The 24,736-nt window shown below is 40.6% G+C and overlaps 1 protein-coding gene across 1 annotated transcript in view; it reads right to left on the bottom strand.

The window, feature by feature from the left end:
* The window catches only part of LOC122414602 (lachesin-like), a 213,661-nt gene that overhangs the window by 49,957 nt on the left and 138,968 nt on the right, over window positions 1–24,736 (bottom strand). The window contains exons 3-5 of the mRNA XM_043426032.1: window positions 12,858–12,964; window positions 782–989; window positions 77–238 (exon numbers count right to left, since the gene is read on the bottom strand). Of these exons, the coding sequence (XP_043281967.1) occupies window positions 77–238; window positions 782–989; window positions 12,858–12,964 (477 nt within the window). The remainder of the gene's footprint in view (window positions 1–76; window positions 239–781; window positions 990–12,857; window positions 12,965–24,736) is intronic.

Genomic DNA, 24,736 nt, shown 5'->3' with positions numbered 1-24,736 from the left:
CAGCCAAAACGTTACAAATTAAAAGTAGTAAAGGACAAAAGAAAAAATCGGTCGCAGAGCCTCCGATCTTGCTCACCTTTGTTACGCCGATCGACCGTTATGGATTGTCCGTCCTCACGTCGCCACGAGAGGACCGGCGTCGGATAACCGTCCGCTTTGCACGTGAGCGTGATATTTTGATGTTCCCTGACTGCGATGTTGCTCTCGGTCGACAGGGAGTCCAATATGTTCGGAGGCACTGTAAAGGTTCAGCGGAGTTGGAATATCGAACGGTTTATAACGAAACTATTTTATATGTATGTATATGAGCAGTTTAACTCGAGGATGACTTTTATATACATATGTGCGCATCCTCGTATTATTTACAGTATTACATAAACGTAGAATATGTATTTTATGTGTGTATATATTGGGGCCTGAATAGATGAATAACGATGGACGATGGGTCGCGCATCATGCAAATATTGCATCGTTCCATGTCGTAACACATAGACACAGAGGATGGTAAATATTCAGAGTGGATACACGGGGCATCCTGCGTCATTGGTGCACAGTTTTCTCAATTTAGCGTGACTAATTTTTGGGTCGAACGGTTCGTTTTCTTTTGATTAAATGAAAGTGATTTTCTCCTTTTTTTCGAAGCTTTAAACTTGGGGATTTGAGTTCGTAATTTTAGGCTTGGTATTTTAGATTGAAGGAATTCTCGTGTCGAACGGCCCATGGATGTTCGATGTCTTATCGCATGTATTGCGGGGATGTATACGTTTATACAGGTACGTACCTATCACCTGGAGGTAGCCGACCTGGCTTATCATCGGATCAGTATTGACCTGACACATGTAGTAACCTCTGTCCTGTTGTTCGACGCTCTTTATAACCAAAAGCCACGTCCTTTGCTTGTCATAAGAAACAGAAAACCTCGGAATCTTTATCACGACGTGGGTGTGAATGGTCAGTAACATTTGACGACCAACGTGGAGCCACGCGACCTGGAACATCATTTTTTTAGCTGTTAGAATTGTGCTTGGTGTTTACTGAAAATTGTTACGTTTTTCGATGCTCTTTCAATTTTCAGTTTTATTCGCGATCCCGAGACAAAGTATTCGATAACGAAATGACGAGGGATTATTTGCTCTTTTCGAGCTGGAACGTTCGTGGCCTTTGAAAACAACGAAACAGTCTTTACAATAAATCCTCATTTTTGTGAACCTGCGACCAAATTCTCTTGCGTTTTCGAGCCTTTGTATAAAAAAAGGAAGCTTTCTAAAGGCCAGATTTTTTAGGATTGGACAAAGGGAAATATGAATTAAAATTCAATGTCGGTGTGGCTTGAGGATCGAACGATGAACGCTCGGTGCTTGGAGGCAGAGCAGAACGAAACTTATTGCAGAATAAATGAATTTCTGAATATTGATAGGAAACTTCTCTGTGTATCGTCAACTGAGAAACCTCGTCGGTGCATATTCGACGATTGCTATACCTCGAGATAAAATGGAAAATTATTTTTACATCGTTATGTATGAAAAATATGGATGGCAAGCAAGAGACTGACAATATGAGGGAAGTGTTTGACGAAGGACAAACTGCTTCTGGTGTACAATAAGAGCAAACGAAATACTTGTTATTGGAGATATTTTGCATTTTCGTTTTATTACAATAGTCGAAGCGTATGAGATAAAAGCATGAAAACGGCAAATTCGCATGCAAAATTTAGCTTCTGTCGACCAATAAATGTCGAATTCGTATCCCTTTGACGTTGAATTTTTGGAGATTTTATTTCGGATTCGGTTTGATGTTGTAACTCAAAAAATATAAGTTTCGTCGCATGGCAATACGAACGCAAATAATAAATAGACGGACATATTTTCTCTTTCCGCTGCAGGTTTAAATTTATCTGGGAAAACGATTTTTTTTTCAACATTTGATGTTTAATCAAAATAGATAAATAAACCAGAGAGCTATTGCAGGAGGATGATGGAAATTTGATCGATCCGCGAAAATAAAAGATAAAACAAAACGAGCATATGGGAAAGAAAAAAACTTTATCAATTTATCAGAGAAAATGAATAACGCTCTTGCTGGTGTTCTATGGTTATTTACCGATCAAACTCTTTTCAGAGTCTAGATTAATTTGATGGCTTCCATTCTCGTTCATTGAAAAATAAATCGGTCACTAAATGGCCTTCCAAAATCAATTTTCATTCCGCTACTCTCGCGTTCGTACGGTTCAATAAAATATGAAAAAGCGCGAGAGCAGAAAAACGACACGAATGATGTATTTTTAGTTTTTTCTTCCACGTTTTTTTTTGACACGACCGATGGAACTCGGTCAGTGACCGAATTGATCCCGAACGAGTCGATATGACGTTGATAAAATCCGGGACAGAGAAAGGGGGCCAATCCCGAAACTTGAAACTTCCGTCGAAACTCATTATTCTCCGTGCAGTGTGTACACACGGTGAAAGAACAAAGTTGACTATGCGTTAGGAAAATTGACACAGCGGAGATTAAGCGTGTCGAGGTAGAGTGCTTTTTTTTAACAGCACTCCTTGTTCATTGTCAAGCTAGTGCACGCTTCGAAAACTAGTGAAAAAAATCATCCTCCTGTTTTTCCCCTCTTTGTTTTGTTCACTGGATGACTTCGTCATCGACACAACGATCGAAAATAAGTGAACCACTCGGTTTCAATATCCCCCTTTAGTCGTTAGGTTCGTCGACCATGACAGAATAACATAAAAAAATAGGCTAACGCATTAAATATATGCGACAATTGCAACGCCGTTGAACGAGCAGATTCAGTTCTGTCATAAAATTCATTAATTAAATCTCTTTTTTCCAACGTGATTGAAAGTCGAATCTCGTCATTTCATACGAAGAGCCGCGCACAGCGATTGCAGGCATCAAATATTTCCTACTGCTTTATATTTTTTAATGAAAATTAATATTGAAGTTAAGTGGAGCTTAAATCGTATGTCTGTCATTTTGAAACTCAATACTCGAAAGAGCTCCCATTGAAAAAAGTTCGATAACAAGAGAGATTTGACGAGGGAGTTTCAAAAGTTTTCAAGTCCTGAAAAGAATGTTGAGATAATTTATAAAATTCCGTCCTCGGACATTCTTATTTCCCCGTTATTTTCCCACGGAGCGTGCTGCTTGGTGCGAGAGGGAGCTCGGAACGAACGGCGGCGTATTCCCGTGTCCTCTCCGCGCAGAGATTCATGGAGGGGACGAGAAATTCAGGGATGGAGGGAAGGCGCACCATCAGCACCCTCCACCACTGACAAACGTTATTACACCGGTATTTTATGCTCCGACGAACTAACTTCTCCCTTAACTAAGCTTATTCCGCGACAAAGCTTGTGCACTTTCACAGAAATTCTCGGGTTAACCTCCTCCTTCTTCTCCCCCTAGCTTTCCCCCCAAGAAGCTGTTACTCAAGGGTTAAGGAATAGGAGAGTAGTAACGGTGAGGAACGAAGATCGACAGGGAGGAGGTGTTTCTTCTTCCTCCTGCCTTCAATCCCCTTTCAGCTGTGTGCAACTTCTTACAGTTGATGTGTGTTCGTGTCTCTTGATGAAGACGTTGTGCTTTCTAATTTCACTTGCGTGTGCCCTCGTTTTATCCTCACTTTCTATCTCCGTTTACGTCACACTCGATATAAACTGCTACACGTCACAGCACAATGTTTACTTTCCTATATTTTTAGCATTTAATGATACGATGAATCGGTGGGTAAAGTAGTTGCTGTTTGTTCTGCGGGTTACTTGATTGAAGATAAAACGATGAAGGGATAACAGTGTTTTTGGGGATTTGTGCGTTTTTTAGGAAAATGATTTGGTGTGATTTGAAGGGTTTTGGAAAAGAGCGATCTTCAAAGACTGTGGGAATTGATTTTTCGTCGGGTAACTTCCCGGTTAGTGTTTCAAAAAAACTCTGGAGGAGTGCCAAAATTTTGCGTTCCGATTGCTACGTTTTTTGGCAGGAAATTAAATAACTTAATTTCCATTGATCTATCTACAACTTTTAACGTATATAATTCGAGCAAAATATTTCCCCACGACTCGATCCCCCTCTCCGAGTTTTCGCGAGGTAGATCGTTGAATTTATTTCAGTGGAGATCGAACGATCGAACGAATAGGCCCGATGAAACGAACAGGACTTGAAAGCGACTATTCGAAACGAAAATAAAAATACAAGTTGTCTATTTTTTTATTTTTATTATGTTCTGAATGATATAAATAACTAAATAATTGAATAAATTTTGTTCGATCTTTAAAGAAGCTACTCAGTTGCCTAACTAGTCATAAAAATACTAAACCATCGTTTGACCCGAGTAGCAGTTCATCCGTCAACGGCGTCGCTTTTCGTTTCCAAATGGGCACGTTTATGTGTGTTCAAAAACAGATCACACGTCGTTGACAGTTCGTCATGACATCGCGGACCTCAAAAATGCGCACGAATGACTTATTTTACATCGTAATTTAACATTCTGTAAAGTTTCATATTTTTCTGCCCATTAATACTATTTTTTGCTCAACTTCTTTAAAATCAAATCGTCATTTTCCCGAACACAAAATAGTATTGTTACACGTGATGAGCTGTTAAATGGAAGAATGTCGCAGCTCTTCGGGTCGTGTTACATTTAGCGTAAAGAGCCTCTCGCGTCTTTCGACGAAATACGTAAATTTATACGCTTGTAGATACTGGTACGCACATGAGAGCAGAACACGTGTGTCGTGAAACTTTCGAGTGACGTAACTCGCATTTAGTTTAGTCGTCGTTCCGCTACAGTGTTTTACCTTCGCAAACTTCTCTTTGCTCTCCTTGCCCTTTTAGTTCTGTTGTAACGTGACAGACATATCGCTTGCGTGTTGACGTAGTTCACGGCAGGATAGGACTGTATCGTGTACAAGACACGAATGTGTGTACCGGAGTCAAAAAGCAGCAGGAATTTAATTTGACTGTGGCGAGAGCGTCGTGCGATACAAAAGCTGCTGCTGCTGCTGCTGGTGGCTACATTCCGAAACTCTTAACTGATTGAGTAAAAGCGCAATCTTTTTATACGGTTTTTTGGGTTGCTCTCTTCGTTCTGTGCGAACCTGATGGGTTTCCTTGCGCGTAGAAAAAATGTGATGCGTCGAGTTTTTGATCGATTCACAAGTTTGCACGGTAAATTTGATAGCGGAGAACAAGTGGGTGAGTTTTTTTAAATTTCGGTTGGACTGCTATGGAGTGATTGATTTTTCGGTACTCTACTCCACAAACAATCCGAAGGGATGGTCGATTTGGGAGACGTTGAAAAGAGACCGAATCTCCCGTAATCCTGCTCGATCCCAAATCCAATATTTTCTCTTTTCGTTGAAGTACACCGGACTCGAGAGACCAGAAGTACGACTTCGGAAGGTTCGTTGAACCTTCCGTTTTATCCGCGAGGTTGAAAAAATATTGAAGATTCTGCTTCTCGTAATGTGAAATAAGGTAATTTGTTTTTTCCTCCCTCCACCAAAATGGCCCACATTCCCATGAGTATCACTCGATCCGAATGAATTTTTTAGTCCTTTCGTTTAAATACTGAAATCAAGAGATCGAAAGTACGACGTTTATTGGTTCAATCGACGTGGCTATATACGTATGTAGCTCGTGAGATGTTGCGGAAAGATAGAAGTTTCTATCTCTCGTAGAGTGGTAGGTGCGAGTGATGCCGAGGGGCATTCCCGACCGATTGAAATCCTTGGCAACGTTTCAAAAGCCGCCTTAACCGTTGCTTTCCACTTCTATCCTGAACCCATTTTCCTCGAGGCACGAGAGAGAGAGAGAGAGTCGCCGTATTCGGCGTGTATACGAGGAGAGGCTTGTCTCTCTCGTTTTATCACGAACCTTTTGCCATTGGAGCTTGGTAGCCGCGTGCGAATTAGTGCTACGACTTTGAACGTAACTTTTCGGCATGCTCACTTCACTTCCGGTTGCAAGGAGCCAAGCTGTACAATCGATATACGTATGTAAAACTGTATACGTATATATATGCAAATGCCGAAAGAAGGCGAAAGCGGGAAGCTCCATTTAACTTCAGCCAACCCGATTTCCGGCTCTCCGAACGTTTACCCACGAAACTTTTTGTCACGCCATCTTATTCTTGAGAGATATCGTGGAGTCCCTTCTAATTCAATGAAAAATAGCCTTTTTTTCGGCGAAACAAGAGAGGTCAAATTAAATTGAATATCTGAGAAATGTCAATGGTTCAATTTCTTGAGAAACTTCGACGTGGAATTCGCGAGCTAAATAACTTGGCGGATCAAACGCTCTTTAACAAGGGGGTAAGAGAAATCGGGTTTCATAAAGATTGAAAAGAAAATGAACGATTTGTGTATCTGTTAGTGGGCTGGCTTTGACGGTTACTCAGCCAAGTAATAAGAGTTCAGAAATTCAGGGCAATCTCGTACCTATCATCGTCCAAACTGTTTTCCCAGTTACATGAAAGCAACAAGGCATTTTTTCCGCTCTGTTGTTCTCCACCGCTGCCACGATCTGAATGTTTGAAAAAGAATTCTTCAAGCCTTTTCTATTTTGGCTAAAAGCTCGATACATGAAAGTACGACGATGGAACGAATTAATTAACGAAACGCTTGCTCTCCATTCCAACGAATCGATGGAGTTGGCTGAAAATAGTGGAAAAAACGAGTGGAAGAGAATAAAAAGAAAAACATTCCGCGAAAATACTTTTTCCACTGGCGTTTGACGCCAGCTTGCCGAGGTTGGGTTATTTACATTTTATTGCTTGCTCACGCGTAACTGATGTGCAATTTTGCAGCTGGAAACGTTGCTCAACGTGGCGTTGAGCACATTTTTCCATTTGAAGTGAAGAAAAAAAGGAGTAGCACGAAAAAAAAAAAAAAAAACACCTGCGATTGGCTCTAATCGAAACAGAACGACACAGCTATGTCGAGAAAGGAAAACCATTTTGATCCATTATTATTTTTATTATTATTATCGTATACGTACGAGGGTTAAAGAAAAAGAAGAAAATTAAAGCGTATTCTGATTTCCCATAAGATTTCCTCGGCCCTGAAGACCACCTTTTGAAGAATTCAAATCGAAAATAAAATTGTACATGCTCGGCTCGTGCAGTAGATCGAGGATAATGAGATATTTGCAAAAAATTATTGGGATTTCAGTCTTTTGAGTCCCTCCATTGCTTTCTCTACTTTATGATAATGGATTTTAGCTCATATCTGAAACGCCCTCTGCTCTGCCTTGTTTCCTACATTTTAAAAGTTTACCTGCACAGCTTTGCGCCGGTGCATACGATAAAAAAAATAAAAATGAGAAAAAAAGCTGATCGCTCGTCTTGCCCGAGCACAAAATATTCCTGCTTCGTTCTGCGTCGGTGAATGTGGAGTGCGAGGAGTTTCCTTTTCGAGAACATGGGCCCGCGCGCGGTCGCAGGAGAAGTTGAGGAAGCCTGCGCGTGAAACGAGCCACTGCGAAAGTACACGCTTGCGGAAAAGTGAGAGAAACAGGGGAAAGATTGAAGAAACAGCGAGAGAAAACGAAGTAGAGAAGGAAGAAATGAAAATGGAAAATCGGAAAGAGAACTGAGGAACCCGGACTTCTGCCTGGCTGTGTGCCTTGCCAAGCATTTGGAAGCAATTACATGGATCGTCAGGAGTATATTGGGGGTACAACGAAAATACTCAGGCTCCTTTTTTTCTCGTTATTCTACTTATTTATTTCGTTTCACGATTTCTCTTCCTCCATCTCATTCCTACCTTCGCCGCTGACGTCGGTCTCGACTTCCTCCGATTCCCTGGACCCTTTTGTCTCACTTATCTTCTGATTCACATTCTCCTATTCCATCCTTTGCTTTCCTTTCTTTTCATTTCCATGAGAAGTCAAAAGTTCGAAATCGTTTATTGCAGCTCTTCGACTCTTCGAGCTCTTTAGTTTCTGCTCCCGTCTCGCATCTTCGTTTCATAAAATTCTTTTATTTTTTAAAGAAACGTCAATCAAGTTCCATTCTCTGATCGACGTGATCGAGCCATCAATTTCCCTGAATTTTCATCCAATTTAAGTAATCAAATATTCGTGGTTTTCGTAGCCAAGATTGCATTTTCCTTCTCTATTCTACAGAAAATTGTTACCCTTTCATATGAGTATATATGTATATGGACTCGAAACAGCGGTTCTTGTCTGTAAACCGCTTTTACAGGAATCCCATTAGTGGAGAAGAGCTTAGGATCTATTCACTACGCTCCGATAACGAACCGTACAAAAGGAATGCTTTCAGTGAAATATAGCGAAAGATTTTTAAAATGGATCCTTTTAAAATGGTTATTGAGATCGAAAAGCGATAGACGTAGGTATTAGCTAAAATTTTGAATACCAAATATCATCAATATTCAATATTCATTTCTGTACAACGAGTTTCAGTTGTTCCTCGCCACGTTTAAATTTACTCTGCTCATAATCTATCACATTTAACCTGAATTTCGATAAATTCATTTTCACTAAGTATATTTAGGGAATGATAATCGCTTTCGAAATGTTGGAAATTGGAAGAATTTGAATGGTAATGAAACAAGGGAATATTGAAAGTCATTCAATGCTCTTCGAATATGCATTAGGAATGCTGCGTTAAATTAGTGACGGTAATGAGACGAAACGAGGCGAATGCCAGATTATTAATTCCAAATTCTCGGTGCCATCGAAAAATTGTATTTTTAATTGGAATTTTTCGATTCGTCTATTCCTCGGATTCTGATTCACGGATTATTTTAAAGTTGAGGCAAAAATTTATATCTCGAACAGTGGGTTCCGTTGCATTACATTTTTTTTTTTTTTTTTTTTTTTTTTTTCATTATCCATCCAGTGTCTCACTGTCAATTATCGCGATACGCCCGTTATCTCGAGCTCCTCTGCGAATCATTATTACTCAGAGTGACGTGCGCGCGAGTGAAGAACTGCAGATCCAATTCAATCTCGTTGAAATTGGTAAAAATCGTAGGGTTTCGCTAACGGGCTTTTCGTTAAGGTTTTAAGGCCAGTAGGGAGATCCTCGTGGCTCGTGTATGGAACTCCTGCGAGACTTTCGCAGCTCTATCCTCGGCCTAATTAAAAGTGCTTTCCGCCACACGCAATTTTACGTTTCGTACTTGTTCGAGAATTAATTAATTTTTTACAGCTCCATTTGCTTTGTTGCCTTATTTTCAAGCGTTTATTTTGTATCGTGAGCTCTGTTTTGAATATTCCATAAAATTATAACGAGTTATACAGAATGAAATAATGCAAATAATTATAAATAAATAATGCAGAATGAATAATGCGAATAAATTCAATGCAAAAAAATCGATTCGTACTCATTTATGAAAGATTTATATTTATTGAATTTTTTATATTCAATTCATTTTATTTCAATATTAATACATTTATTTTATTAATTTTATTAGTATTCATTAATTTAATTTAATAATAAAAAATAATTCATTAAAATTAATTAAGAAGAGAAAACCAATTTCCAGGACCGAGAACCTCCGAATTTTTTTTTCGCATTCTCGAATCGATCGTCAGGTTTATATTTTTATATAGTAGCACAACTTCCTCGTTCAAAAAAAATGTATTTCCAAAGAACATTTTTCATGCGCCCGTGTAAAGCTTACGAAGATGGATACAACGAAATCCTCTCAGACAATAACCGAGCGAGGATTAGGCGAAGCCTTCCAAAGAATTCTGACGGTTGAGTAAACCGGAATTTCTTCCTTCGATTCGCAACAAAACTAATGTAAGATCCCAAATAATGGAAAAATATTGAGGAAGCGAACACTTTTATTAAGACGACTTGAAAAAAAGACGTGAAAATATGAGTTGATCGCGTACCTCGATCCACGCAATTGTATATAGGCGATGATCAATTTATTTTCAGTTATAAAATGAACGAATTTTATCATTTCTAAACCATTGCGAGTTCGAATTCGTTATTTTCGCAACGATTTTTCTTTGATGATTTAGTCAAATTGAGACACACACACACACACACACACAGATATGAAAGGAGATGGTGAGCTCGAGATGGGACTTGGTCTCGATCAGAAGAACGTAGAATTTTCGTCGAGAGTTCAAGCATAGTGTGGGACATTGAAGGAAATCGAACCAACTGAGTTTTACCTGTACCAACATTTACACACAGTCAGGTTTCATTCGAAGACAAACTTCACGTGATTTCTGGAGATTCAATGTTTGTCTAATCATTGACGAACATGTTGAATCGTGGAGAGCGATCTTGAGGTTGGGAAACGCCGTCGCGTGTGCGACTTTCGGTATTTTCAAAGCAATTGAAATTGCGATATCCACCTTTCCTCGTTATTATAACGTGCTCCAATTGAAAGTAGATTTTCTGTGAAAAAATCGCATTTTGACAATTGGAAAGTCTGAACTATCGCTGTTTCCATTACTTTGAAATAATACGTAAATTTTTTCCTTTATCGTATGTGGGAACTGACAAATTGCAAGAGCAAACGAGTATTTCGGGCATAGGAAATCCGGGGGTATATCGAACGATAGCAGCAGTAGAGATATCTCTTCATCTTTTGAAAAGCCAGCGGATTCTCAAATTACGCTTTGACAGTTGGTGTACGGCATATATAGCGTATCGTACCGATCTACAACAACTGGCCATGCGAACGTATACATACGGAGAAAGGAGGAATGGCGTTTTGATCTGGCGCACAGCAGGACCATAGGAAATCCGATCGTTTCGTTTGGCAAACAAGCAGAAAAAAACTGTTACGGTGACGAGCTATCTTCGATATGCTTGTGTCTCGTCCGAACCTGTGATAGCTAAATCTTTTCAGCAGCATACACAACAGGACCGATGATAAAGGTGGGAGCAGAAGGGAGTAGAGAATTTCTCGATGTTACACGAGTAACCTTGATGCATTTCCAATACCAATGCATCGGAGCCCAATCGAATTCTCTTCTGTCTGTGATACCCATACTTGAATATCTTGAAAAAGAGGATCGAGTCCGGAGAGGAGTCCCGGAGGAGAACCCTCGTTTTTTGTTGGTTTTTGTAAAATTCTCATATTGAGGTCAAAAATAAAAGGAGGATGATGCTTGTTTTTCGATCGGCTTTTTGCCGACTGAAAAAGTGAGTTTTTCGAATTTTATACGAAAACTTTCGACCGGAAAAGTGTTTTTGGATTGGAGTGACTCGGAGATGAGTGGCTCGAGCAAATAAATCGAGGAAAACGTTATTTCAACGTGGCGATTTATTTCTCTCTCGTGCTGTTGGGAATGACCACAGATTGTCGGCCTAGTTTGTTTCAACATAAAAGAAATTCGGGAAATTTGCCTTTCGAGTTCACTATCGATCCAGGGAAACCGGTCGCATAATTTCTAGCCACGAAATGCATAATAAAGGGCGACGATCGCGATAAGAGCTGAGGAGTAGGAGGGAGAGAAAATTTCAGTGACTTTTCTAAAGACGTTCACCGAATAACGATAGTGACGATCCCGTCGTCGATCGACACGGTTTCACTGGAGCGGAAACGAGGGATTCAATTATATTCCTCTCTTATACTCCTCCTCACGAGCTTCTACCTTCCCTCAGTCACTTTCTCTTTTCACCTTGTACCTCAAACATTATGGAGGGAGGGAAACTAAGAAGATTACTTGAACTAGTTCAACGAATGAAAGTCCAGACGAAAGGGAAGAGGAAAAATGAGACCTGAGATGCATACAAAGGGAGAAAAACAAAGACGGAACGACCAAAAGGTGAAGTCGAATTAAATCTGAACACTAGAGAAAAAGAAACTGAGAAAACGAGTTCGCGATGCTGGAATGATGTATTTTAATGACGAGTTTTATACAGCAAGATAGCATCGAAGTCGTGGAATCGATAAGAAACGACGATTACGACGATGGTTCAATAAAATTCATAACTTCTGTGTACATTGACGAAAACCGTTTTACACCTTGAAATAATAAATGGTAATTGGTTTTGTTTCGAAACAAGTTTGGTTTCATCGATTTTTATATTTTCAACTAGTTTCCAACTCTCTGAAGTAGCTCGGCCGTTCTATAATTATAACCAAGTTCACAATTACTTTATGCTGATTAATGATAAGTCTAAATTATTAATAAAGTTAATAAGTACATACATTGAGAATATTTTTATCACAAGAATGTAATAAAATGCTTTAAAAATAGCATAAAAGATAAAATTTATAATTCGACTTGACTAGTTAATGATAAAGTCAGTACCGGTGACACTTTAAATTCACATAATTAAGGGAACATTTTTATTGTGCGAAAGAAAGTTTATATCGATGTAGTGGCTCCGAGAAAAAGAAACGGTCAATTCATTTAATAAAAGCAAAGCTACTGAACGAATGAAAACACGTGAATCAGTCTCAAAAATAAGTTTGATGAAATTCCCGCGATTCCTGAATTTGCCCGAAGTTCAATCAGCCGTTACCAGCAGTCCAACGTAATGTCTGACGTCCACTTTCGACACGTGAAAAACTAAAGTTTTTTCATATTTTCTTTCTTAAAAGCCCCGTAAGGTAATGTTTTTTTTTTTTTTTTTTTAAGAAACGGAATCTGTAATAAATTTTCTTCACGATATAAATTTTAAATAATAAGTTAAATAAGTTAAAGCTTGTTAAATTTGACGAGAGCTAAAAAATTAGCAAATGGACCGAGGACGTTAAGAGTTTAATAATTCTGCGAAAATATCTCGCTCGACATTCCAGTAAACTCGCGCCACGGTTCTCTATGTGGAAGTGCATTTTCATACCATTTTCTGCTTCCAGCGTTACTATTATTCAGGAATTCTCATCGATTTTACAAAATATTTCAATTACCTTATAAGTTCCCAGATTGTTGATTACACAAGGCAAATTTGCGTCCCTTCCTACAGCCACAGTTACGTTCGGTATTGGTTCAGCAAACATCGGTTCTTCCGAGAGAGCTGCAAAGTGAAAATACACCCATAGAGAGATCATTAAAAAATATAATTCAACAAGTAAATTTACATTTCATTGAAATGATATTCGTATTTAAGAGTGGAAACTTTATTACGAAGAAAATTAAATCGTTCGTCGGTTGATCAGCAAACAGTATTAAAATAAGTGAGTTTTATTTACTCGTGTAATATCGACAGCATTGCGTTGCACGACGATCCGGTGTTGGTTGGAAAAGCGACAACTGGCCGAGAAAATAATTCAAAAATTGTCAATTTCATCAATTTTTTTCATTGAAGATATTTGCCCTACAATTAATATAATTCCCAAAAATGCCCGGAAATGAGAGTGACGAGGTGACCGCTCGTCGTCGATACACGTGTTCAACGAGGTACAAAGAAGTCGAAACATTTTTGAAAATTGAAATTTTGCGTTTCGAAGCGCAAAAATCCTTAAATTTTTCATATTTCTGTATGATTTTAGTTCAGGCGATAGCCATATCTTTACAAATCAAAATACTCTTCGTTCCTTTGATCTCAGATAAACCAATCCCCCGAAATGGTGGAGACCATGGAGAAACATATGAATTCTTGTGGAGTAGTTTTACACCGCATCTACCCGAGATATCAGAGTCGAAAAATTCTATAATAGAGTTGAAATACCAATAAATAAAGCCTTCAAATTTCAAAAGTCTATGTTTTTGTTTCCTCGCCGCTAAAAAATCGCGAAAAAATCCTAAAAAATCCGGCTGCCACACGAGGTGAGCCCCTTAATACTGTGAATGTTTAGATTAGCGAAAGGAATAATTTCGAGGTGAAAAATAGTCCCGAAATCACGCTCTCGTCGAAGCTTCGCTCCTGAGCAAATTCATCCATTTATAAACAAAGCAAAATCACTGTTATGCTTTTTTATTTATGACATCGATTCCCATTTTTCCAGCAAAGAGGATCTCTATCCCTTGTTTATAGGGGCGTTCCGTTCGACGCTTTCACCTCGAAAGAGTAACTCAAGACTGCGGGGTCGTTTCGACAAAGTGTATTCGCGGAACTCGTATCGTTGTGCATCCACTTCCCTGTCAATTTTCTTCGAAAATAAGGACACGGAAGCCCAAAGGTGTAGAACTTCGCGAGGTTCGGTGGTGCAAATCCGCGGAGATCGAAATTGGCTACATTTATGGTTGTAGCCCAGCGATGCTCTGTGTGCATCGCCCATTTGTGTGTCTATCGAGTGCGCGCGCGTGTGTCTGTCTAGTGTGTAGTTTAGTCATCCCATTACTTCATTCTCGTCCTTCTTGTCTCTCTCGTTTCTATCTAGGAGCGTTGAAACTCGGTACAGATATAGAGGGCCCAAGAAGCAGTGGAGAAATCCTTCTCGTTATTGGTCTGGGTGTGTCTCGATTGAAGGATAGAGCCCCGCGAGACTATCCTTAACACAAAGATCTATAGCCTGCCCCCTCTGCCCCTTCGATTTATTCAATAGTCCTTATTTTCTCGTCGAAGGGCTGAACTTTATTTTATTTGTGTTGAATTCGGAGGAGACGAAGAGAGTGCTTGATCGATGATGATTTGTGGACTTTGAATGAACGCGTTGATCTTGAAAAGTCGTTAAACGTATGCGGAGTCCTCATAATTTTATAATGAATCATTTATTCCATTGATGATGATTGGAAGTTCCACTGCACTACGAAGTAGCATGACGTCTTGGGATTGTACGTTGATAAATGAGGATGAAAATATGAGAATGATCGTTATAAATGGAATATTTGGTGGAATGAATGCTGCAGAAGTAGTTGCTCGTCGTCCGCGGAGCGTTACCTCGTATACGCCATTCCATGGAACTAATGAAAGGAAAATAAAAGTTTTAATGGTTGTTGGGGTGCAGAAGCCAAGGATAGAGAAGATGTTGGATGGCGATGGTTAAAATTGTACACTATAAGGTCAACAGCCGGTGAGCTGAGGTCGTGGTAACGGTGGATGGCAAGTTAATCAGCATCAAAAGTCGTTCAGGCGTGTTATCCCGATACCAAGAGATAGTGACATCCGTTTTCTGGACAGGAAAGAAGAGGAAGGAGAAGCACTGTGAGAGTGTACACACACGAAAGATATTTCTGCAACGAGAGTCCATACTTTTAGCTCGTATCTTTCGCAGTGTTCCCCCGTTGAAGTATCTCTCGTTGAAACGGCTCTGATCTTCTCTTACGAAGCATCGTGACGGGAGCACCCTCGCTCTTCATTCCCCGCGTGCATTGCTCGCGCTTGCAACTCTTCAACGTAAAGTTTCGACATGGCACAGCGGCCACTCGAGAGTAAAGAAGAGAAGAGCAGTTGGGTGTCCGCTCGTCCGTAAGGCACGGCCTGGGACTTCGATTCCGGTCGAAAGAACACACTTCTATATCCTCTCTTCGGTGTACGACCGGAAAGCGAGAGCGAACGAGTATCGGGGCTGAAGAAAAACCTCGATGAATGCAGGAGAAAGTTGTCGATAGTCGAAAAGTTTCGTTTTGCGAAACATCCTACCAGATGGCTTGTTTTTACTTCTTGACAATTCCAATATCTCACTGGTATGAATAACAGAAATATGTGTAGCCCCTTAATACTTGAACAACATATTGTTGGTGCAGAGCCCTAAAGGGGACGATTATTAATGGTACGAAAAAATTGTCAGTGCTTCTGTGCATCACAGATAAATGAAGGCACCGATGATTTTAAAGAAATTATTTCTTTTGGGTTCAGTAAAGTGCACTGAAAAAAATGACGAGGAAATTGTTCGATTGAATTTTATAATATTTTCACCCTCAAACTATTTACCTCGGTTCTACTATCATCACTCGATTCACTTTGCTGATCCAATTGAAGTTGTAAGAAACGGGCTTTTTTTTACTTATCTAAAACGAAGCATACTTCGTTAGCGATGCTTCAACTCCTGTTGTTGCCTATTTATAACTCAATTATGCAGGGTCTATGTCAAAGGCGGAAGCATTTTCCCTCAACGAAATGTGTAAGACTCCTATTATCTCTGGCTGAAACTGCAAACGCGGCGAGTACAGAGTTCAGCCTCGACGTCGTGAAAAGCGTCTGTGCAACAAGAGCAAACTTTCATGCTACGTTTTATTAGGTTATGGATGGAGCTACTGCTTCAAACCGTTTCACGTAAGGGACACTGGGACTGCTCGTACACGTTCTACAGTTTGATTCAGCCAAGTTCACAAAATTTCAAACGTGTATCAAATATGATGGCAAAACGTTGTTAAGTATTCTTTAAAGAAATATTCAATGAAGGTATAAGCCTCTCGAAACGATGACAGTAGCCATCATGATATTTATTGAAGGAGTAACGAACCAAAGGAAAAGACGCTAACACGGTATGGATGTGATTAAGCCAGAAGATTTTCAATCGCTGATGAGATTCAAATCTTTACAAAGAATGTCAAAATTCGAAAAGACGAACGGGATGAAATCCGAGCTTGGAGAAAATTGCTAAAAAAACAAAATAAAAAATTCCTAATGGTGCTACGTGTCGATTCAACGATCACGCCGATTTAATTGGATTTTGATACCTTCCACTTTTTCAATCACTTGAAAATGCCATAATTTTCTCAGTGCATACACACACACGTCATTTGCCTAGAGAATCACAACAATGGAGGAAAATCAAAGTGCCTTTTTCCAGTGACTTCACTGACTGTGCTTGAACAGAAAAGAGACTGACAGAGTTTTAGCAAAACTCATACTGTTGGTGGCAGAACATGTCGTGTCATTTGAAGTTGAACCGGAATCTATGCTCGGAGGGAAATGCTGAAGGTAGATAACTTATCAATAAGATTGTGTACATGGGAAAGAAAAAAAGGAGCAACGATGGATGTAAGCCTGGAAGTCAATGTTCACTTTTTTTATCCTTCTCGAAACCGCGCCAGAAGATTAGAGGGAAAAGGCAAGAAGCAAAGAGATTGAACCGATCGAATGACGATAGCACGGAGAGGAAAGCATGAGAAGCATGTCGGCAAAGTTGGATACCAAACTCTTCTTTGGATACTTTATGCTACAAGGAAAATGTTAACTGTCATCTAGAAGGAACACGACTATGGAAACATATCGGTCTCTTGGCGTTCTTCCGCTTCGATGTCGCTTGTACGGTTCATATGTTCTTGATACTGGGTTCCGATCAATGAAATATAAAGCTGTAACGTTCAGTGCACAAAAGCACGAAATAAATGTTGATTTTTATATGAGCGAGCGAATCGTTTTTTATGGAGTTCGCTTCAATAGAGAATTCAATATAGTAGTTCAAACTCTCTCGATTGATTCAGCAAGCCTGATTCGTTTGGTCGATAACTTGCTTGATGACGTTGTCCAACGAGCCGGTCACCGATTATAGTTTTGATTCGATTTTTTCAGGTTTTACTTGGGTCGGGATAAAATGTTAAAATGGCTAAAATTTCGAACAGGTAAAATCTTGTATAGTTTATAAACTTAAAATAGCGAAACGTTAGAAAGTCGACCGATCGAAATAAAGAAATGCAACGGAGCTCAAAATACACGTGTCTCACTCACACACTTACTCAGGCTAGTGCTCTCCAATTTCAAACATCGCCATTTGGACTTTCACCTTTTCTAGCCATCGCTATTCTGCATATCAAACTTTCATAGACTCGAAAAATTCACTTTCGATTTTTTGCTACTCTATATTCTGGTCTCTCCATAAAATAACTACTCTCCATTTTTTAATTTGAAAAATGAACTTTTGACATTCGCACGGTCTGTTAAAATGGCATTCGAAATGAAAACTATCGAAATATATGTTTTCGAGTAAATACGAATTCAAAGAAGGAACATTCGGTTAAACACGTAATCTGCTAACTAGTCGAGCGGAGATCAGTTATCGTTTCCTTGATTTCGTCTCCCTGAACGGGGACACGAAAGCCCAAGGACCTCACTGTGACCAAGCGCTAAATTACTGAGCTCGTCGGAATAAGGAACAGCACGTTGCACCGCTCGGGGGTCGATGCACCATTGACTCTCGCGAGGCTACTTTGCTCTCAACTCGATTAGCAGAAGCAGACGTTTACGTTAACGAAAGAGTGTTGAAAAGATGCGAAACGTAGTGAAAAAAAAATTTCTGCGTCTTACCGCTTGAATTTCATTCTGCTTTTGCGAATTTTGCTACATTGAAAGGTTCTGGAGTCCTCTCGTTATTTTGCTTTTAGTTCTCGTGATAGTTTGCACGACCGGGTGCATTCTTGATGGAAATTTCGCTCGCTGCTTCTCGCACATAGGATGAAAGTACACACCTTTCGGGGATGAATCGTACATTTACGTGATATTCAAAATCCGTTGGCAAGCTTAGTGAAATATTTGAGGATGTACTTTTACGTAAATCGTTATCAGGACTTTTGGGATCTTTTGAATACAAGGTAACGAGTATGCGGGAGTATTCGCTCGTTATTTCCATTGGACGAACAGCGATGCTTCCGGACATTTTGATGACTGAGATGTGTCGTCAATAACGACGAATTCCCCTCTGAATTTCTCGTGTCCAAGCACCATTGCGAGAAGATAAATAAAATGTAATTTCATGAGATCTGCGGGGTTTTATGATGCCACTGGGGTTCAATATAATTAATGAGGGAGGGGTATTAAGTTGTATTTTCTTGGAGATTGACTGGCTGTTGGGAATGTCAGCCTGTGTGTTTCAAGTCTCAGAGGAAACCCACGAAAAATGGCTAATCCAAGGACTTTTGGGTCAACAGGTTAGTGGGATCATTAAGTTCTTTGTAAGTTGGCATTTTGATATAAACTTTGAATTTGATTAATGCACCATGAAGGTGCGTCGTGAAGTGATGAGGAGGGAGATGGAAAAACACATTCGAAAGACATTGAAACCTAGTGGGAAAAAAGTTAAGTAAGATTATGCGCGAGTACGATGGGAACAGCGTATGGCATTTTAGAACAAGCTCATTCAAGTAAAATGAAGAAGAGTGTAATGAATGGTAATCCTACTGAAACGAGGAAATTTGTCGTTTATCCGGAGAGCCGGTTAATATAATGGATGCTGAAGCGCGGTGGCAGCGGCGTGAGAAAGAGAGACTGCATCGTCTATGCTTTGGCTAGAGGGTGATACGGGGGTAAACACGTGAAACCAGTCAGGAAACTAGAAGTATGTTTTGTAGGGTTTTCTCTCTCTCGAAGCTTCGGCCAGAGCGAAGAGAGGTTGGCAAGCGCAGTTTATTCCCATCAGCAACACCTCCGGCTATTTTCCGGCTGCACCGAAGCTCTCTCGTACATTCTTTCTGCCCCCTGTTTCGCCACGCTCACGTTTCTGGCTCCCTCTCGGTCTCTGTTTCTCTAACGCTATTCCAATCCTTTACGTTCTATTTTCTGTTCATTTTTCTTTTGTCTTTTTTCTTTCTATCTCGTTGTGCCAGAACGCGGGTAAAGTCAGAGCAAGAGATTCCATCATAGTCTTTCTTCCTCTCACTCGTGTTCTGTCCATCTCTCTTCTCCCTTTCGGTATACACCAGTCCGATGTGTATGCCATACCTCGTAGGGTATCTCGCGAGAGGCAATAAATATCGGAGCTGAAGGGAGACTGGAAAACCTCGCCGCAGCACACTCCGAGAATAGGAGTGGTGGTGGGAAGGAGGAGATAAAAAAACGCAGAAATGGAGAGACAGCGAGGTAAAGTGAGCGCGGAGGATCGAATAAGGATAAAGAGAAATTACAGGCCTTTCGGATGCACTCTCTCCTCTCTGTATTTCTTTGTCCCTCTCTCCCGCTGCCCCCTTTCCCTCTCTTCTTTTTCTCGTTTGTAGAGCCCTTTAGACGCTACCGAGGGAGCTTCATCGTTTTCTTCCTCTTTTCATCATCCTTGGGACACTAGAGCTCTTTGCCACTGGTGCCACTCGTAGTTGCTCATTTTCCAGCTCTTTCTCTCTTCAGCCCTCTTAATATTTCTTTTCTCTTTTCTCTCTTCACGTTCCTCATTCGTTGCTGCAATTTATTTTTCTTCTTCACTCCTCACAGTCGAGTCGAGTGGCAGAGAGATACCGTTAGGTCCTTTCTCCAGCTACGTGTATCATTACTTTTGCATTCCCTTATCTCTTTTTTATCCTCCCTCCCCCCCCCTATTCTCTCTTTTTTATCGCTTTAACAATAATATCTTATCGCTGGCCCGTTGGGGGAGCGCGGGTCGAATGAATTCCAGGTTGAATCGGAAGCTCCAGCTGGGAATCCCGCTCCCGCATATACAATATTTCATTTGTGTCTGAATTCTACGCCCTACGAGATGTGCATTTGTGTTGGAACTGTGATCCCTTAAGATTAAGTGGGAGCGATCACTGAGCTGTTTCATCGCACGAATATGCTGTAATGCAAATATCTCAAATGTCGTCAATAAAATTGTTAATCGAACTAACTAAACGCAAGTATTTAGGCGTCTCGATACGAGTATTTTTACTCTGAGCTACGTTTCGTGCACATCACCGGTTTGGGGCTCGAAGCATTATTAAAACGATACGAGAGTTCTTGACTGCACGTGCGGGGAGTAAAACGAAGGATGGAAGGAGAAATGGTGGCGTTTGTCGTTTACCGTAGTCTCTTATAGCGTGTGCCTCGTAGCACGGTTACCACAAGCTCGTAAACAACTGACTGGGACGAGCGCCGCAGGCGACGAACATCAGCACACGCCGGGCTGTGCAACAACAACAACAACAGCAGCAACAACAACAACAAGAACAACGACGACGACGACGTTGACAATGAAACAGAGAGGGAAAGAGCGATAGATCGATTTTTCAATTAAACGTTCTCACTATCATACGCGTGTATGTAAACGTGAACAGACACATTCATAGCTATAGATAGACTTAAGAGAAACGCTGATGGCATTCTACCTGTATATAACACCATGATCGTTCTCATCGGCGTTGGCGTTGTCGTCGTTCTCCGAGGGTGCGGAGGCAACCTCCAGGTCGTATAGATTTCACCACGATTCGCATAAATTCGCGCTTCCCCTTCTCCGTTCCTCCTCCTCCTCCTCTCTCTCTTCTTCGTCCACCCACATAGTGGATAGGTATCTAGCCTCCCATTCAGTTTATCAGCAATAACTTGGGCTCTTTCATATCTCGCCTATAATTTCACCTCGAGGGTGCATCGAGTGAGAGAGAAAAGGAGCGAGGCTGCACGCCAGGAAGAAGGTTAAACGAAGAGGGAAGCAGTGGACTTTAAAAAGGGATGGTGTCAAGGATGGGGGAGTGGTTACCCGTGGTGCGCTCTCTTTAGGTTCGAAGAACCGGAGTTGAGAAATCAACCTGCCGTGTATACGTTACCGCCCGTTTCTGTGCCACAAGCTTCTCCTTTTTTCCTTTCGATTCTTCGATCGTCTGTGCAAACATATACAACTACAAACTCCCACGCCCGTCCACGACTGAGGGTAGGCTTGGTGTGTGTGGGTATGGAAGTTACTCGAACGACTGTAGTGAGCCCAAGAATCCAGAAGAAAATTGATCTACCAGATAGGAAGGTCCTATAAGTTTGTGTATAGGAAAATTGCGCGAGGGGAATAGAAAAAAATGTCAATAAAATCTGCCCCTTAAAAGCGTTGAAACTCTCGGGATATCGAGCATTTGAACTACTTAATATACGCATCCCTGCATGTTTGGCGTCATGTATGCTCGCAGGAAGGTAAATAGCCGCTGGATCCATTTATAATTAACATGAACGTAAATCAGAACTACAGCCTTTCAAGGTAATTTAATTTTTTTGACAGACATTAGAGCATTAATTGCTTGCGAGTATTATCTTAAATTACTAGTACGATGACGTTTACGTTCAAATAGGAAGAAGTGCCTGAAAATTAAATTTAGTATAATAACGTTATTAAGAGCTCAACATCCAAGAGCGTATTCGAGTGACAAATCGGTCGTATGAAACCCCTTTTGAGATTCTATGATTTCATCTTCAACTAATCTTCCACAGGTTTCTCAATATCGATGATTATACAAAGAAATTCATTTCCAAGGACTAATTTCACATGGGAATTTCGAAATAACTAAGCTCCAGGATCAGAGGTCTACAACGTGTGTGTCTATTCTTAAGAAACGAGAGGTTACGCAAGAGGGAAATTGTATTGGCGCTGCCAACGAGATGGTGCAATTAATCTAGGTTGTTACAGTAGAACGCTGCGAGAAACCCAATACGCTCTCAATGTTCTGCACAGTTCTTGAAGGCATTTAACTAAGCGTATAGGTTCGAGGAGCTCATGCTGGATGCAAAATTGCGCGAGACTATCTTGGAATGGGTTGCTCGGTTGCCTCGGTTCATATTAAACGCGAAGTCACAATCGTTCAAGCAATACACACAGTCGGAAGTAATAAGCCTTATCGAAACTTACTCCGAATAATAGGGAAGTCCTCGAATAATGCTACTAGCAAAGAAATTTATTGAACCAAAGGATATTGATTCGAGTGTTTCAATGCATCAAAGGTGATCCCATTTCAAAGACTGGATAAGCCAAGTCGATACTAAATTCTGTTCGCAATATGTGTTGAACTGAGATCAATCAACTTCAAACGTCTACAGCATTAGAAAGCAGTGCCAGTAATAATGGTCATTCATTATCGGCAATCGATGTTGACCTGCACTGAAAGGACTTGTTATTATATGAAAAAAGTAAAGAGTTGGGATGAGAACAGCCGAAAAAATTAATTCTTTGTAGCTTGGAAATGATTTGCAAGAAATCAAAGCTTTTGTACATCAGAAGTATAAGATCCTCGTCGTATTTAGCAGAAGACAATTAGGCTGGTTTGGAGGTTCATCTAGCCATGATTGAATTCGACGTGATGGAGTAATACGAGTGCTGGAAATATCTTGGCTGACGCAACTCCTTAACCAGGCACACTCCATGCCCTGCTTTATGGAGCCGGTTAAACGTCTATGTATCCACGAATCTCTTTCGTATTTGTGCCAGAAGGTATAGCAACATGGAAGCGGAGAGAAGCCCCGGCAATTCGGTATGGTTGTAACACAGAGGGAAAATGTGAGATTGGTGTGTGTGTGTGTGTGTGTGTGTGTTGGTTGTTGGTGTGGAAGAAGCTGAGTTGGTGCCGAACCAAGAGGAAAGCTGGCCCAGCATTTTGCTTCGGGATTTATAGGGCGTTAAACCAAAATCCTACCTCTCGTCTTACCCGTGACTAAACAAACTCCTCGTGTATCATCTTGCCTCTAGGTGTTTTCCAAACCTGGTCTTAGTGCGGTTGTGATGGTCTTGCACTTGCGTTGATTCGGTCTTTATAAGACCACGAGAGGGTTTCCGGTTGCGCGCCACGACAATCATACCAAAAGGTAGAGTTCACGAGGCGAGAGGCTCACGGTGCTTGATGTCGTTATCAATGTTTTCTCAGTATAGGCGATCCCCGATATGATCAACTTCCGCGATGCGAAATCGTCGTAATTATCGGTTGCTCTCGTTCGATCATCCCGTAACGATGTTGCTATGTGGAAACTAATTTTCCGCGGACAATGACGCCCCTGAAGTGACTTGTGTTGTTGCGCGCACTTGATGACGCAACGTTCTCGCCCTCTCGAATGACGATAAACTGGTGGCAACTACGACCATGTCATTATGATTTTTGGTGCAGCCCATTTCCGCTGAATTGACAAACTTCCATCAAGCTATTTTCGATCAATATGGAACGTTTCCAGCTGGCTTCGAACACGACCGCCCAACAATTTTCAATATAAAGTTTTCCAATGGCATCATCAACTCACAAAAAACAGCAAGACATTTTTATGCGTTTGTTTATTATGCTCAGTCCGGAAACTCTGCACAAAGTCAGCGACCACTCTACTGCTAGTTGAACGAAATTCGTTTCTACTAATTCCATACTCACAGCGGTTTTCTGTCAGTCCAAGAAGTCGTTCATAAACAGACCTTGTTGGGAAGCGAACACCACCGAATGCGGCTCTAACCCTTCGAGGCCCGATGCACGTCGTTCAACAAAGCTATAGAATCCCACGGTCTGGGATGAGTGTAACTAGAATGTTTCGGACTCCATTACTTGAATTGGATTGGGAATAGCTGGGAGGTCCCTCAACGCCTCCTCACATTTTGAATCAACAGTATCACTACTCCTCCTACTTTTCTGTATATTCAACTATCCTGAATTTCTGTGAATGTTGCACTTCTAGTAGACACGAAATGGCATCCGTCGCTATCGTAGTTCAAGAGCCACAGTATTCGGACCTTTCTTTTGGCAAAACCAAAGATTATACATTTTACAATTATTGTCAAGTTCCAATCGGAACAATATCGATTTGGTCAAGTTACTGTAGGGAAAACACTCGTAATCTTGAAACGAGCCCTGGAATTCGGATTAGAGGAGGGAAAAAATGAAAGGGAACACACGTTTAGGAAAATTATTTAATTCCTTAACAACAAAATGCTCGCACGTCTTTCTCTCTCGTCCTATTTTTCTTAACTGACTTCTTTTTTTCATCCATCGCCCCAAAGATCTCGCTCCATTGCATATTGACAAATTCGCATCGCTTTTAGAAACTCACATGAGAGATCACATTCGCACACACACATGCATACGTACAATCCCTGTGCCCTACATTACGATTGATTAAATCGTTAAAACTACATTCAACGTTAACGAAAAGAGTGTAACACGATGGAATGACATCGGCAGAATACCGACGGTCCTCTTTACGATTCTACTGAAAAACTCAAATTTGCAAAATCAATGCAATTCAATATGTCTCCTCTTTTGTCATTAATAATCT

The sequence above is a fragment of the Venturia canescens genome, chromosome 8 (assembly GCF_019457755.1).
Source record: "Venturia canescens isolate UGA chromosome 8, ASM1945775v1, whole genome shotgun sequence".
NCBI classification, from domain to species: Eukaryota; Metazoa; Arthropoda; class Insecta; order Hymenoptera; family Ichneumonidae; genus Venturia; species Venturia canescens.
Note: the sequence above shows the minus strand (reverse complement) of the source record. Positions and strands in the feature narration are given on the sequence as shown.